General features: G+C 41.3%; 1 protein-coding gene across 1 annotated transcript in view; it reads left to right on the forward strand.

Annotated features, from left to right (window-relative positions):
- Positions 1-15,435, forward strand: part of fhip1aa (FHF complex subunit HOOK interacting protein 1Aa) — a 30,001-nt gene extending 14,566 nt beyond the window's left edge. The window contains exons 4-13 of the mRNA XM_056372254.1: positions 3,555-4,235; positions 5,862-6,020; positions 6,155-6,241; positions 6,939-7,106; positions 8,686-8,765; positions 8,966-9,168; positions 10,012-11,040; positions 11,116-11,294; positions 11,729-11,849; positions 12,729-15,435. Of these exons, the coding sequence (XP_056228229.1) occupies positions 3,555-4,235; positions 5,862-6,020; positions 6,155-6,241; positions 6,939-7,106; positions 8,686-8,765; positions 8,966-9,168; positions 10,012-11,040; positions 11,116-11,294; positions 11,729-11,849; positions 12,729-12,925 (2,904 nt within the window). The 3' untranslated portion in view covers positions 12,926-15,435. The remainder of the gene's footprint in view (positions 1-3,554; positions 4,236-5,861; positions 6,021-6,154; positions 6,242-6,938; positions 7,107-8,685; positions 8,766-8,965; positions 9,169-10,011; positions 11,041-11,115; positions 11,295-11,728; positions 11,850-12,728) is intronic.
- The last annotated feature ends 114 nt before the right edge of the window (positions 15,436-15,549 follow it).

The following is a 15,549-nucleotide window of genomic DNA, read 5'->3' on the forward strand; positions in this document are numbered from 1 at the left end:
AAAATAAGATAAGTTTGTATCTCAGTTTTTTTTCTTTTCTATCCAGTTAATCATCAAGTTACTCCTTTATTTCTCTTGCAATCGCTACAGGGAGTTCAGACCCACAGTTTGGGAACAACAGGCTTTAAACACATCCAGGTTGCATCCAACATTAATCGGTAAAAGCAGTGAATGCAAGGTTGTTCACATTCGACTGCAAATCCTGACAGTAGAAAGTCCCAGCGAACTGCGGCGCGGTCATGGCCAGTGGAATCTTGGCAGCGTGAAGCCGACCGTCTTAGACTTTTGGCTTTTTGCAGCAGCATGTGTCCCTGTTGACCCCTGTGGGACCTGGCAGCCTGCTTGTCCTACTCCTCCCACACTGAGATGAACAAACGTTCTCCTCACTGACGTACAGTAAGAGTGACACTGGCCAGACATCGAGGGGATAGAAACGTGTGTCGGGAACTGTCAGCAGCGTTTATGTCAGCATTAGTGGCTGCCAGTGTGGGGTCTGACCCTCTTGTCAGTGAGCAGGCTCTGTGCTATTCACAGCTAAATTAAGCAGAATTCCACTGTGTTTTTATTAGGTTCTCTACACTGGACAGGCTTGTCGGGATTAGCTGTGTTATTTGGTTGGAAGGTTTAATGCACATGCACAGAATTCACTATAAGCCCTTGTTAAACTATTCTTAATGCCCCCCTCTCAATAAAAAATGTGTTGTTCTTCACTGTGCAGAGTTTGACATTAGAGGGCTGTTTTCACATCCATCTTCTGAAGAGGGAAACTTTCTCTGTTCTCACTTTAAATCCGTTTAACGTGTAAGTGTACAAGCATTTGTGACATCACTACTGCATGTAGGACGACTCACGGTCCGATAAGTTACAAAAGTGCAATGTTGAAATTTGAAGGCCCCAGTGCAAAAACACTGATTAGCAACTTTTTCATGAAGTAGGAGACATCTTGAATATTTTCATCTAATAGATTCTGGATTTTTCTACGACGGTGATGGAATAGATGTAATTTCAAGACTTTTCACAAGGTAGTTGATGTATTGGGACAGAAGTTGTTGTAAAAAAAATAAACCACAAGGCTGAATAGTCCCAGGTTCTTACTGTGAACTGAAAAAATGAGAACTCCCTGTTCCAGATTAAAGCTTTTTTTTCTCTTTTTTTTTCTTGAGGCAAACTGAAAGCACAGTTCCATTCCTGCAGAGTCTTATTTCCATGCTTAGTTAATCTGTAGCCTGATAAGAGTCCCCTTGACTTTGGTTTCAGTTCGGAAAAACCTTGAAATCCGAGTAACATGTTGTAAGTAATATCGGCCTTTTCCCTTTGTGAGACGCTCTGCCTGTTTCAGAGTTGAAAGATTAGGTTTATGTTCATTTGCTGTGTCTTATCTGGCGCTCTCCAGGCCTCTCAGCACTCATGGTGTTTGTTTTGACATGCAAAGTGATCTGTCCGTTGCTGTGACTGCCAAAAATCTTCAGCTATAGGCAGTGTAGTGTGGGCAGACTCATTCCATTCATGGCTAATGCCACGTGACTCCCAATAAATCAGTCAGTTTTGTGAATGTGGCTCTGTGTAGTGACGTGTACTGTTTATGTTGAAACTCTCCCATCCAGTGGACATTTAAGAACAACTCAGCTTTAGCTCTCAGACATCAGTCCAAAGAGTAGATGGAGCCGCCAGACAAAATAGTTAAAGGCGTTTTAGTGAAATTAGCCTTGTCCCGTCTCCAAAGTGAAGTTGTGTTTTGCTGATTACAGTAACATTTCATCTTTCAGCATCTGTCAACTAAAATAAAATCATAGAGGTTAAGTGGAAAAGAAGTTTTTTGCTCTTTCACTTTCTTCAGACAGACTTCAGTCTCATCCTGCTGTTAGTGGCCCATGATAATTAGATATGAAACAATCCAATATAAAGTTACTGAAGTGTATTACGTCAGCACTGCACAAGCGTGGTGTGGACTTCCTCCTATAGCTCACCCTACTGCCCTCATGTTGTGTCAACTCACATTATTCACCCGGGTGCATTTTGTAGAGCCTGTTCTGGGACTGAAAAATCAAAGGCCTGGACCTTTTGATGTTTATCCAGCCTGAGCCCAGTGCGTGGTCACATTTTCAAAGCTAAAGCCCACTGACATTTCCTATATGACCCATATTCTGATTAATGATGCAGACTATCGACCGACCTGTCAGCACTGTCAGAGCTATACTGAACTAAAGTAAACAGTCACGCTCACTAGCAGCTGCTTTGGAAATAATATGCATACTCTATATGCATCACGGTTTAATAAGCCTTATCCTTGTGTGCAGCTGACCTTGACAGTGTCAGTATTATGCCAATAGGCAACCCAAGACCACAATCCATATGTCCAGTAAGTAAAATCCTTGACTGATCCTCAGACTTGGCCCCTGCCTGTCACTTCAGTCATAGCTAGAGATTCTAAACTGGACGGATCCCTGAGGCTCAGGCCTCTGGGTCAGGCCCCATTGGGCTCAGGCAGGGATTACAAGCTCTGTTCTCTTGTTTCCATCAGCCATGCCCAGTTCTCTTGTGCACAGCGAGTTATTGTCATGGCAGCAGCAGCAGGCTGGGGACACTAGCTTCATTATTGTGACTCTGGTTTCCATGCAGTGGACACACAAGGGAGGGACTGGATACACAAAGGACTGTTTCACTGTGTGCCACCAAACTGAGTTTATCTGTACTGTGCTGTTGGTTTATTTACACCTCATCTTTGTTGATAGTTAACCTAGCAGGAACAAGGAAATGATTTTACTTATAATATATCAGTTTTAATTAACATGGTAGACAAACACCATCTTTACAAATGAGATAAACTTGTATACAAAGAAAATAGTGACTTGTAACATAAATTAAATATTGATAGTGCGGCACATATGTAATGTGAGCGGTAATACTCAAGATTCCCTTTTTTATTATTTGATAATGAATGCGTCTCTAAAGAGATGGCTATCGCTGCTCGTGCTAACCATCAGTCAGCAGTGTGCTATCAAGAGTGTGCAGCAGTGTTTCTCATATAGAGGGTTTTGTGTGCATGACCTACTCGTAAACATTTGACCCCCTGTGAACAGATTTTTGTAATATGATTTTTTATTTTTTATTTCTTCTTTTCAAAAAGAAATACAGTAAAAAGTACAGACTGTGAAAAAAGTCAGATCAGATGTTGCATTCATGTGCAGTAATATAGACTGAAAAAACGACTTTTATCTCCTGATTACAGCGTCTGATGTGTTGAAGCATGTTAAGTTTAGCACATAACCCCAACCTTTATACAACAATCCACCCCGAAAAATGTACTAACCTGTTGACAAAGTACACAAGTGACAACAGCTTTATCAGCCAAGTATTGAGCCTTTTAGTTAAAACCTTCCACCAAAATGATCCTTTTCTCCTAACACAGTCTAATTCTACAACGTATTGCTTTGTCTCTTTCTATTTGGATGTACTTGTGATTTAGCCAAAGCCTGATAACTGCTCTTGCATGAAAATCAAATAATACATGGTTATAATGTGTTCAGTTTAAGTTGTACTTGTGTCTACTGTAGGTGGTGAAGATCCTTGAAAAGCATGATCCTCTGCGTAGCAGTTCCACCCTTCCCTCCCTGAGTGTCATCAACCTCAGCACTGGCTCTAGCGGTGGCCCTCGTTTTGGCCCCATCCCCGGAGATGAGGCGAGTGCAGTGCAGAACTACGTGGAACACATGCTGTTCCTGCTGATGGAGGAGGAGAGCGGTCAGGCCGGCGCTATGGGCCCCATCCTGGAGTTTGTGGTGATGGAGAACGTGATGGAACGACTCTTTGTGTGGAGCCTCCGCAGGGAGTTCACAGACGACATGAAGCTGGAGCAGCTGAAGATGTACGAGATGCTGGTGGGGCAGGCGCACCAGCCGCTGCTGCATCACAAACCCATCCTGAGGCCGCTCATGATGCTGCTGTCGTCCTGCTCGGGCACGGCAGCGCCCGCTGTTGAAGCTGAGCTGGTGCTGCTGCTCAACCAGCTGTGCTGCGTTCTGGCAAAGGACCCTTCAATTCTGGAGCTGTTTTTCCACACCAGCGAGGATCAGGGAGCCACCAACTTCCTCATCTTCTCCCTCCTCATCCCATTCATACACAGGGAGGGCACAGTGGGCCAGCAGGCCAGAGATGCTCTGCTGCTCATTATGTCGTTGTCTGCTGAGAACGAGCGAGTGGCCAAACATGTCGCAGAGAACACCTACTTCTGCCCGGTCAGTCCCGAATGATGAATTACTTTCCCTTCTGTCTTTCTCTTGCTCTCATCTCTCATTTGCTCTTAGGTGGTTTTTAGTATCTCCCCAGACTCAGTCCCTCTTTTTTTAAAATATAAAACTAACCCTTTTTTGTAAAAGGAATTATTCCATCCTCGTCAGTCAGTGGCACCACTATTATTCCTTGACCCTGGGTGTCATAGTCAGGCCAAAATATGCAGATGAATTCATGGACCCACTCAAAACAAGGTTAAAACATCTCTGGCAATGAATGTTACAAATGTCTGGCATTCATAAGATTATAGCACAGTTGTGAGTTAATCCCATGTAAATAATGCCATTTACCCGCAGCTGTAGACGGCGCAATGAAAAGTGGCTTTTGATGCACTGCCAGTTGAATAACAAGAGTCTATATTTAATTGGTTCCACTGGCAGGCAACAAGGATAATCCTATAGAGGATGTATACATCAATGCAACACTAATGATGCGCTCATTTTACCGCTTAATTAGACTCAGGTGATATAGGCTCTACTGTTGCTTGATGACCTGCTTCACCAAGGAAAGACAGAAATCATACTGGCCATTTGTAATGTGGAGAGTGTGCTGACATTAATGCATTAATTAGTGACCTTATTACCATATTATGGTTAATATTGCAGGAGTGTTATAGGCAGTAAAACACTTTGCTGCTCAAATATTTATAACGTTCTTGGAGCTGACCTTTCGGAGGCATAAATCCTTACGTATGCTGCCTTACTGTGTGAGGAGGAGCAGGCTGCTGCAGTGCCGTGCTGACATCAGTATCACATTATCACAACATGGAGAAGAAGAAATGATTTACAGTAGTATGTTTCTCTGTAGTGAGTAGTAAAACACTGTTATAAATCTGTCATGTGAAGCTAAAGGTAAAACTGACAGCAGAGAACCTGCGCATGTTTCATTTATGACAAACTGCCTCATTAATCTGTAATGAAGCCCATAATATTCTCTCTATAATCACTTTACCTCAGATTATTCTTCATTAGACGACATGTATCAGATGATATTTATTGTTTGCAGCACAGTCTGCTTTTTCTACAATAGTGTAGCTTTATTGTGGAGATGAACCAATGAATGGTACTATAGATAAATGGAAATGAAAGAGATCTTCTTTGACAAACTGTGACATAGTGGATAGATAGAATAGGCTCTGCAATTACTGGCTAATCAATAAAACAGATAATTAAAACTAACAGTCTACAGCCAGAAAAAAGAAACAGGTCATCACTACTATTTGACTGGCTGTGTACTGATAGACCAATAGTTGAAACTGACTAATAGACAATAATAATCCCACATTCAGAATCAGGTTTTTGCCAAGTGTGTTTTCACATATGAGGAATTTGCTTTGGTATTTTGGTGCATAACAATAAATATAGAACATAAGAAGAAAAAATATAAAGAAAGATAAAACAAAAGCGAGTACTGCAAGTCAGGTGTCTCAAATATAAATAGACTTTTTTTCAATGAAATATTTAAATAAAAATAAAATAAAATAAAACAAATATATACAATGTGCAATAGGAATAGGAGCTTATTTACTATTCAATACTCACTATTTAATACCGACACCTCTCTCACCTCAGGTGCTGGCCACAGGGCTGAGCGGCCTGTACTCATCTCTCCCCACCAAGCTGGAGGTTCCCAATGAGGAGTGGCACTGCCTCCACAGAGAGGACTGGCTCCAGTTGCCGTCCCTCGTCCAGTTTCTCAATTCACTGGAATTCTGCAACGCAGTTATTCAGGTGAGCATGTGTGACAACGCTGCACACCTGAGCCCCTGCCACATGAGAAATGTATTCACACAAGGTTAATAGGTGCAGCCTTCTGCTTGACAGCATTCCTGACTGACATGTGCCTTAATACTGACTGTTCCCAGGTGGCCCACCCTGATATCAGAGACCAGCTGGTTAGTTACATCTACAACGGATTCCTCGTGCCTGTCCTAGCACCAGCTCTTCACAAGGTTGGCACTCTTCTTCGTTTTCCTCGTCACCTCCATGTAATGCCTCATTTGGACAAATATGCAGTATGTTCAGAGTAAAAATACACACTCTGGATATGGGCTCTGATTGGAATAAAAAAGGAATAGTTTGACATTCTTAAAAAAAATAAGCCTAGTTAAACAAATTGGATATAACATCGGTGAACTTCATACGTGCTACAGTAGTTAGCCAATCTCACAGTTTCCCTCTATTCGCAGTGTTTGTGCTTAGCTGAGATAGTCACCTCCTGTTTGTAGCTTCATATTCAACCTACAGACATGGGAATGGTAGCAATCTTCTAATCTAACTCTAGGGCAAAATGTCCAACTATTCATCTAGAAACACTAATCAGAACATGCAACATTAAAATCACCGAACTGCCCAATGAGAAATAAATTCTTTCTAAAGCTTGAAGTTGTACTCAATAGTTTAATTCCTAAAAAAGTACTTTTTAATTTTTCCATTTGCTGTTATCAGTGCAGAGCTGAAGAATTTGACAGTACAGGTTAATACAGAATGTTAAACAGTGAAGTCAAACATGTCAACATCTGGAGATATACTGTAGACATGTTGGTAGATTTTTCTGTGGCATGATGGTTTTATTTGTTCTGGAAGATGACCCCACACACACAAACACTCACACTCACAGCTCACTAATGGTTCCTGATCTCTGTGTAGCTGACCCTAGAGGAGGTGATGACCACCACAGCATACCTTGACCTCTTCCTGAGAAGTGTTTCTGAGCCGGCCCTGCTGCAGACGTTCCTCTCCTTCATCCTCCTCCACCGCCACGAGAGTGTCCACATCTTAGACACTCTGGTCAGCCGCATCAACACCCCCTTTCAGGTAACATTACAGGACAAAAGACTTATGCTTTCTCTTAAGAACGCACACACACATTGCACTCAACTACAGCATGACTCATGTTTGATAACTTCAGAACAGGTTTCTTAGACTTTAAAATTACCCCAGAGACTCTGGGACTCGTGGTGAAACTTAAATGTCATTACAAAGCTGGGAGATCGTTGCTATGGTGATGCTCAGTTGCAGTGACTTACTCTGTTAGCAAAACTCAACTGATATCAGCATTTTAAAACAGTCCAATACATGGGGACGTCTTGTTCAAATATTTTGGTAGAACTGAGCCATTAACATGAATAAATAATGTGCTCTTTACATTGCTGTGGCTCAGGGAGTTCCCTCCAGTGCAGCGCTGACACGCCTCCAACACAGTGAAAAATAATAAACATGTTTGCTTTTCACATTTATGACATCATGCCACTGAGTTAACATGTAAATATTCCACATTTCAGCTTTTTTATTTTTTCTGTTTGAATTCACCTTTGATGTTTAGTTACCTCTTCTTGGGTTGTCGTGCTCTTGTTTTCCAGCTTCATCTTTTGAGATGTCAGTTTTTAGAGGCGGCGTGCCTTTTATTATATAAAGAATATCCTATCATTTTAACCTGTGTATTTTCCCCCAAAAATGCTCAATATTGAATGCTCTTGACTTTCTCTAGGGAAAAATTCTGTGGATGGTGTCTGTCAGTTGCTCTGTTGGTTCACTAGTTTGATTCAGACTGAACTATTTCAGCAACCTTCATGGCCCCAAGAGGATGAGTCTTAATGACTTTGTTTTCTTCTGACTTTTCCTCTAGCTAAAAAACACATTCCTATCAGCTCTTGTTTATGTTTACTGCTACGTAGCACATGTGAGCGTGCTAATCAAATACCTTCAAACTAATAACATTCCCACCAGCTGTAGGCTATTTTAGTGTTTGGGTCTGATAAGCTAATGTTGGCCTGCGAAATGCACATTTTACCTGGTAAACATCAGCATATTAGCATACTGACATTAGCATTTGGCTAGTACAGCCCCACAGAGACGCTAGCGTGACTGTAGACTTGTAGTCTTGTTAATCTCCTCTTTGCTGTCACATTTAAACATGTTATTTGCTGTTCTTTTTCCAGCTTTGTGTGTTAGTTTTTAGAGGTGGTGTGCAGTCGACTCCTGGCAACTTAGGGAAATGCAGAAGAATATATAAGTTCAAACTAGCATGTTTATGTTCCTGTCAGCCTTTCCTGGGCTAAGCATAGCATAAGTGACTGTAACACGGAGGAAACAATCTCACTTGTATAAAATGTGACTACAACTGATCATTTCTTTTCATTACTTTTCAATTAATTAATCATTTAGTCTATAAAGAATGATATATTCCCATTTATTTTTTGTCCAGCCAGCATTCTGTATACAGTATATTATTTTTAGTCTGCAGTAATTTAAAATATCAAAAGCAGCAGAGCTTTTGCTGTTACTTTTGCTTGACAATAATTTCCGCACTAGTATGTAAAAAGCCACTTGAAACAGCTTCCTGTGTCATCTTTACTTGTTGTAATATGTTTCATCTTTCCGTTCAACACTCCAGCTGGGCACTGTGTCGCTGGCACTCTTCCGCACTCTCATTGGCTTATACTGTGAAGATGTGATGCTGCAGCTCATACTGAGGTGAGTGGCTCACACACCTTATCCCAGCTATAAAGCTTGGTACACCTAATTGTTTTATGATATGATGAGATTTCACCCACTACCTCCCACCATGCAGACTTTTTTTTACCATCTTTCTGCTCACTACCCCCTGCCTCCTCTCCCTCCTACGACCACCTGTTGGTTTTCCTAACAGGATTCATTCCTATCTGCCTCCCCAGGTACCTGATCCCCTGTAATCACATGATGTTGAGTCAGAGACGTGTGGTGAGGGAGAGGGACTGCTACTCGGTGTCAGCGGCCAAGATCCTGGCATTAACACCGTCCTGCTGCTCCCCTGATCACAGCCCCCCGCCCCTCCGACAGCTAGACTCCATCCTCTTTTCTAAGGGTGCAGAGACTGCCAATAACACCGACACCACAGGTAAGAGGGATAGGACATTACAGGAAGATTTTGAGTGAGTTATTACAGCTTTCCCTAGCTTTCTGACTTTATTGCGATGCTGCTGTTTTTGCTGCAATTATTGAATTGAGTTTGATGATATTTTTACAGACAGAAATGTCTCTAAGACATAAGTCAAGATGTAATAAACAAGAATTATCCTTCTAGGAGTGAATGGTACAGATAATTATTATCCACATTCAAAGGCTCCCCAGCTGGAGCCTGGAAGTTTCAGTAATGCCCTTTGAGAAGCCTGAATACTTTTCAAATTTTTTGTTCTCCATGTGTTATAGATTAGTCAAAATTAATGAATGATTTTCAGCCATATTTGTAATCAGCTTTTATGGATGTTTTTGCTGCTTTCAAATCAGCTGAAAGGTGAATTCATTCAGCAGATTTTCCTATTCATAATACTATTTCAGTGAGTGAATGTTAGAAGCTCAGTAATAGTGGTGTGCAGTCAAAACAAACAGCACTAACAGCATAAGAGTCATTCAGTGTGGCAGTTATAAGAGCTAAACAAAATAATTATAATAAAAAGTGTAATTTCTTATCTATTCTATGACATTTCCAAAATCTGTTGAAATATATGGTTTTGAGCATAGCGCTCTGCAAGGTGTTGATTTGCATATAACTGGGACGTAAACATATAACAGGAATGATGATGTGTATTTTATCAGATAGAGATCTCCTGCTGTGTTGCTGTATTACATCACTTTGCCCCCCGTAGTTACATGTCAAACTCATTAGTTCTGCTCTGTGTGAGCGCGGCAATCAGGCGCTGCACGCCAGCTTTTATCAACATTTCTTATCTGTTTTTCCCAGGGGAAAAAGAGAGCTTCCCAGAAGAGGCTGATGATAACTCCTGCACCATTGGGTCAGAAATCTACCTTGACGTCAGTTACCTTCATTACCTCGGTGATGCCCACCTCAGCATCAGGAGCTGCATGCAGGCCTGCCGGGTTTGGTCAGCCCCATATGACGGCGAGGAACCCCCTCCTGAGAAATACCAGCCCGGCGTCCTTGAGGAGGCCGGGCTCAAGAGTCGACAAACCCAGATAGTACTCAAGAGAGTTCCCCAGCCGCTGGCGCCACGCCCACGACCGTGCCCGCCGCCGAACACACAGCCGAACACACAGCCGAACACACAGCCGCCCTCTGTCAACCAGCTGGAGCTGGAGTGGGATGATAGTTATGATGCGTGCCCGGTGCAGACTGCAGAGATTCTAGTGGAGAGTAAACCTCCTCACCTGCCTCCTGCTGAGCCCCCACAGCACATCCAGGAGATGAGAAAAACAGCCATCATGCTGGTTAAAGGCTCATACATTGAGGAAAATGAGTTCCAGGATGATGTCATGGTGTATGATCTTGTCGCCAAGAAAGACACTCGTGATGCCGAGCGCGGTAAGCACAAACCCAACAGGTCAGAATCAGAAGAAGCCCAAGCAGGCTCAGCAGAAGTTCCCCCCTTAAAAAATGGACTAAGTATAACACTTCCATCTGCTGTGATGGCGGATAACGGCAATAATAGCGTGGACACAAAAGCAAAAGTCCAAACAGATTGTAATTCAAACCTCCAAAACACGACTGCTGCTCCTGAGTTGGGTGACGACCTTTTAGCTCAGTATGAGGAGCTCATTCGTACGTTGGACACACAAGCAGATGGAAAACCGGTTAAAGCTGATGCAGAACTGAAGAAGCCTGTCGCACCTGTGGTGGAGGAGGGTGAAGAGGAGGAGATAGATTTCACCGCCTTCTCCGCTGAAACACCAGAGCCAGAGAAACTGCAATCACCGTTCGGGACCAAGTTTCGTAGCGGAAGTACAAGTAGAATCCCATCAGTGCCTTTTACAGGTAAGTTAAGGGAAAGTTGAACCTTGCATTTGGAAAGCACAATTAAAAGATTGTTTATAATTACTCTGTCTGCAGGTCCATTTGTCAGTGTGCTGCTGTCTCGACTGGAGAACATGCTCTCTAACTCACTTTATGTCAACCTGTTGTTGACGGGCATCCTGGCTCAGCTGGCGGCCTACCCTCAGCCTCTCCTGCGCTCTTTCCTCCTTAACACCAACTTGGTCTTTCAGCCGACTGTTCGCTCCCTGTACCAGGTAAGAAAAACACCTTGTGTGTATGCGTGTGTGGGCAGGAGTGTGCCTTTCATTTATTTGCCTTCCCCTGAGGCTTGTGTATGATCAAGTAAACAAAAAGAAGAAAAAGAGAGCAAAAGATCTGGGTTTTACAGCATCACTGAAAGATGTTGAAACATGCAGCTTGCTTTTCAGAAGTGAGATTGAAAATAGGAATACAAAGAAGTGTTTGAAATCTAAGCGCTCAGTAGTAAGATCAAGTGAAGACGGCTTTCTCTCCTCTCTGTTTTTTCATGTGTAACTGAACAAGAGATCCGTGATTAAGACAATCAGACAATCAGGCTGCAGCACTTAGATTTCAAGGTTGTTCTCATTAGTTTAGCTTTAATTACATTAGTGTAAATACTGCAGACGTGAATGTAGTCCTCAGGTTCTTTTCTATACTTCTTGCTCAGGTACTAGCCACCGTGAAGAACCAGATAGAAGAGCTGGCCGCCACCAGAAAGGACTTTCCAGAGATGATCACTACCGCCCAGCATTGGCTGCTGGCCAGAGAGACGTCGTTCATGGCAGCAGGTGACGATACACCCACATTCCCCTTTCTGTGCCAGCTATGGTTAAGAGTCTGTAATCACACATGTACTGTATTGTATCTGTACAGCCCCTGGAAATGTGGTTTCAAAGTATTTCTCCATAACAAATTCTTCATTACCTGATGTGAAACAATCAAAGTTGAACTTTGGAAAAACCCACTTACCTTGATTCAAGGGTGTTTTTACTTTTGGCTTCTAGAACCCTGGTTCTCATGGTAAGAAGGCTGATGCATGAAAAACTGAGCGTTTAAAAACATCCTCAGTTAATGTTACAATATTCACTCTGTTATTCCAGAACATATAGTGCCGACATTTAAGTCCGCCACATTCTGCTGCATTCGCTTTCTTTTGTTTTTTACTTAGATTCTACACAAATGTAATTAAACACTAGATATCAAATTAATAATAATTAGTATTTTCAGAACAGCTGAGTTGGTTGAAGATGAGAATATATTTTCTGGAATATTTCTCTGAACACCTGATAATTAGAAAACAAACACTGCACTGTTGTCGAGCTCCTCAATCCCACTTAATTTACCAAAAATGGCTCCAAACAATATCAGCATTCATTATCGGTTTGTGATTTGGATCCTGTTTTTGAACTACAATTTGATTTTGTTAAGTCATGTGTCTTTGCAGTTGAGCAACAATTTCAGCTAAGCCCCAGAGTTTTAGGCCTGTTTGTGAACTACATTCCCTCTGGTTTCAGAGTCGTACAAGCTACAAAAACCGTTGCTGGATGTATGTTTGTGGAAGGATGAGAAGAGACTTAGAAGGGAATTTTAACAATTTTTTTTGTTGTTTTCTTACTGGTTCACGTAGCATTTTGTCACTGTAACTTATTAATTCCTCATGTTCTCAGACAAAAACAGCAGCAGTGCCTCCACCCACAGCGAGGCGGGGAGGATGTTGAAGAATTCTCCACCACCAAAACCCAAAGCCATCTCTTTGGATCGGACAGAAGTCTTTGCTACCGTCCTTTTCACAGAGTTCCTCAAAGAACTGGCTGCAATTGCACAAGAGCACTCCATCTTATCTTACATTCCTATGGAAGAGTAACAGTGTCCCAGTACGCCTCTGTGATGAGTCCAACTGAACTCTGACAGATTTTAAAAAAAGACTCTTTTATGGTGGTTTTCTAGTTTTTTTTGTTGTTGTTTTTTTCAGGCACTACTTGATAAAGAAACCTCTTAGATTCAGTGATTTATACAACTATTTTAAAAAATGGTAGAGTATTTATTTTCTGTGCAAAGATAATCACTTTCATGTGCTTATGAATTTCATCTTTCTAGTTGTGTAAAGTGTTGAGCAGCTGAGGAGGAGGTCCAAACTTTGAGCTGGAAAATCTTGACCTGTTTTGGAGAAGCCTGCACCAGCTGATAATGTTGATAAAGGTGAGCTCCAGGTCCACCAACCAAAGACTGTAGAGAGAGGATCTTCACAAAAACCAGCATCTTTTTTTTTTTCCAATCAATCATCAGCCCTTCTCTGAACTGCCCTTGTTCTGTCTTCTACAATCACAGTCGTACGTCTGCTGCTCAGTCTGGTTCTGTCACTTAGGTAGCCTCTCTGGAGCGTTGCTGCCTCTCTGCCATAGGATTACACACCTCTGAATTAGCAGCATGACGATGTTAATTTGATTGTCTCTGTTGTAGCCAACTGGCGCCATCACAGAAACGCATCCTAACTTTGTTCTCTGTTACACGACTTCATCTTTTAGTAAAACAGGATGGTCACTTTTGTCTGTGGTGGTGTTTCCACAGTCGTTGCGTGTTAGACGTACATTTGTTTTGGTGTTTTGTTTTTTTTTCCAGTTGATTCATCATGATGGTACCTCAGGAGTCTTTTAATGCACCTTCGGTTCTCTCAGTTCTTAAAAAGCCTTTGGGTGAAGCGGCTTACCCATGATGCACTAGTCTCTCACATTAATGGGCTCCACCTTCTCCACACCACAGCACCAAAATCGAGATTGTTCTTGCGATATTTAATTTGCCTTACTTTAGCGATGCTTTATAATGTATATATTGTAAGAAAACACTATGCAAATCAAGGATATTGTAGGCATAATTAAGTTTGGGATATTTTCAAAATGGGATGGGGTATTTAAGATTTTTGAAAGTTTCTATTGCCATATTTTTTTTCAACAAGGCTTCTTAGTTATGGTTTGTAATCACTTTCTTCTATATAGGGATTGTGGAGGGTGTTTCTAGCTGTGATGAGTCTGATATATCACTGTTGGGAGAGTCTTAGTTTTGCATCTGTTGAAAACCATCTCAGACCAGAACGGTTACCGAGGGGAACCTCTTGCAAATTGCCTTTAAGTCCACGTAGTTATTAAAATGGGACAAATACAAGAGATATATTTTGTTACAAAGCCTGCCTCTATTAAATGATTGATCATTGATGATTAAATCTTTTATTGACAGAAATGGTTTTTAATTAGTGCCTAAATTATGATTTTAGTTCACATGATGGCCTGATTTCAAATGGATTTACAGAGGACTAATGCAATATTTTATAGTGAAATGTTTTTACTTGAAGCTGTCTATTGACAAAGTGTAAATGAAAGGCCTTAGGGACTGAAGATGTGCACCATACAGTCTATTGTTTTGATATTTGTTTTTGACTGAGAAAACTCAGTTTCTAGAAGCAAAAGAAATGAATCACCATCCCTGTCCATCCACAACTCAATGTAACAATGCAGATAATATAATGTGGACATTTAAAAAATTTAAATTTAAATGATCAATTTCTTAAGAGAATTTGTTGCATGTCCTTTAGTAAATGCTATAATCTAGATAGAAAAATATGACACAGATGAATATTGAAAATTGATTATTCAGAATTCATTCTCGTAATATTCTTTCAGATTCAGACCCAGAGATTATTGATTGCTTTGAATAGATTTAACAAAATGTAACACAAACAAATAGCAGAAAAAAGTATCAGTAGTTTTGTGATTTACACTGATTTGATCAATGTCACCATCTCATGAATTCATCTTATTTGATCAAGAATTATGTTAAAGTTTAGTTTTAAATCTGAATTGTGTCGTTTTGTTCCTATTTAAACTTATTCAGTTTCCTCTTGATGCTATGCAGGCAGTGAATTATGCAGTAGGATCTTTCTATGATAACTGTTTGTTTTTTTGTTTTTTTACTAAAATGGCTTGAAAGCGTATATTTCTACCAGTCAAAGCCATTTTCAGAACTGTTGAACAAGTCTTTCTCTGTGGTAAATGAATGTTGCAGAGCACTTTATCAGCCTTTGAGTATGGTGTCAGTCTGCACCGCTGACACCTGCCCTTCAACCAGCACAGGTTCAGTCTGTGTAACACACTCAGCACAGGATAACAATCACTGTTTTAGCAGCATTGTCGCATGAAAGCGGGTATTATAGCTAAGGTTATAGACCAGTTTCTGTCTCTGTAGGTTCCAAAGATTAATCCTCATTGATACTGTTTGGCCTCAGTTTTGTGTCAGCGGTTACGCTCGGGTTGCTGTTTGTTGCTGATGTCTGACATGCAAAGGCATGCCTCTTTCAATAAAGACAACTTCTGGTAAATGAAACTGAATGCACTTAATGTGTTGACTTTTCCCACCTCTCTTTAAACTAAAAAAAAATGCAACGTTTTCAAAGCAAAAACCCAGCTGCTTTGCCTGACAGGTTTCACCTGACACCAT

Source organism: Seriola aureovittata, chromosome 3, assembly GCF_021018895.1.
Source record: "Seriola aureovittata isolate HTS-2021-v1 ecotype China chromosome 3, ASM2101889v1, whole genome shotgun sequence".
Taxonomy (NCBI): Eukaryota; Metazoa; Chordata; class Actinopteri; order Carangiformes; family Carangidae; genus Seriola; species Seriola aureovittata.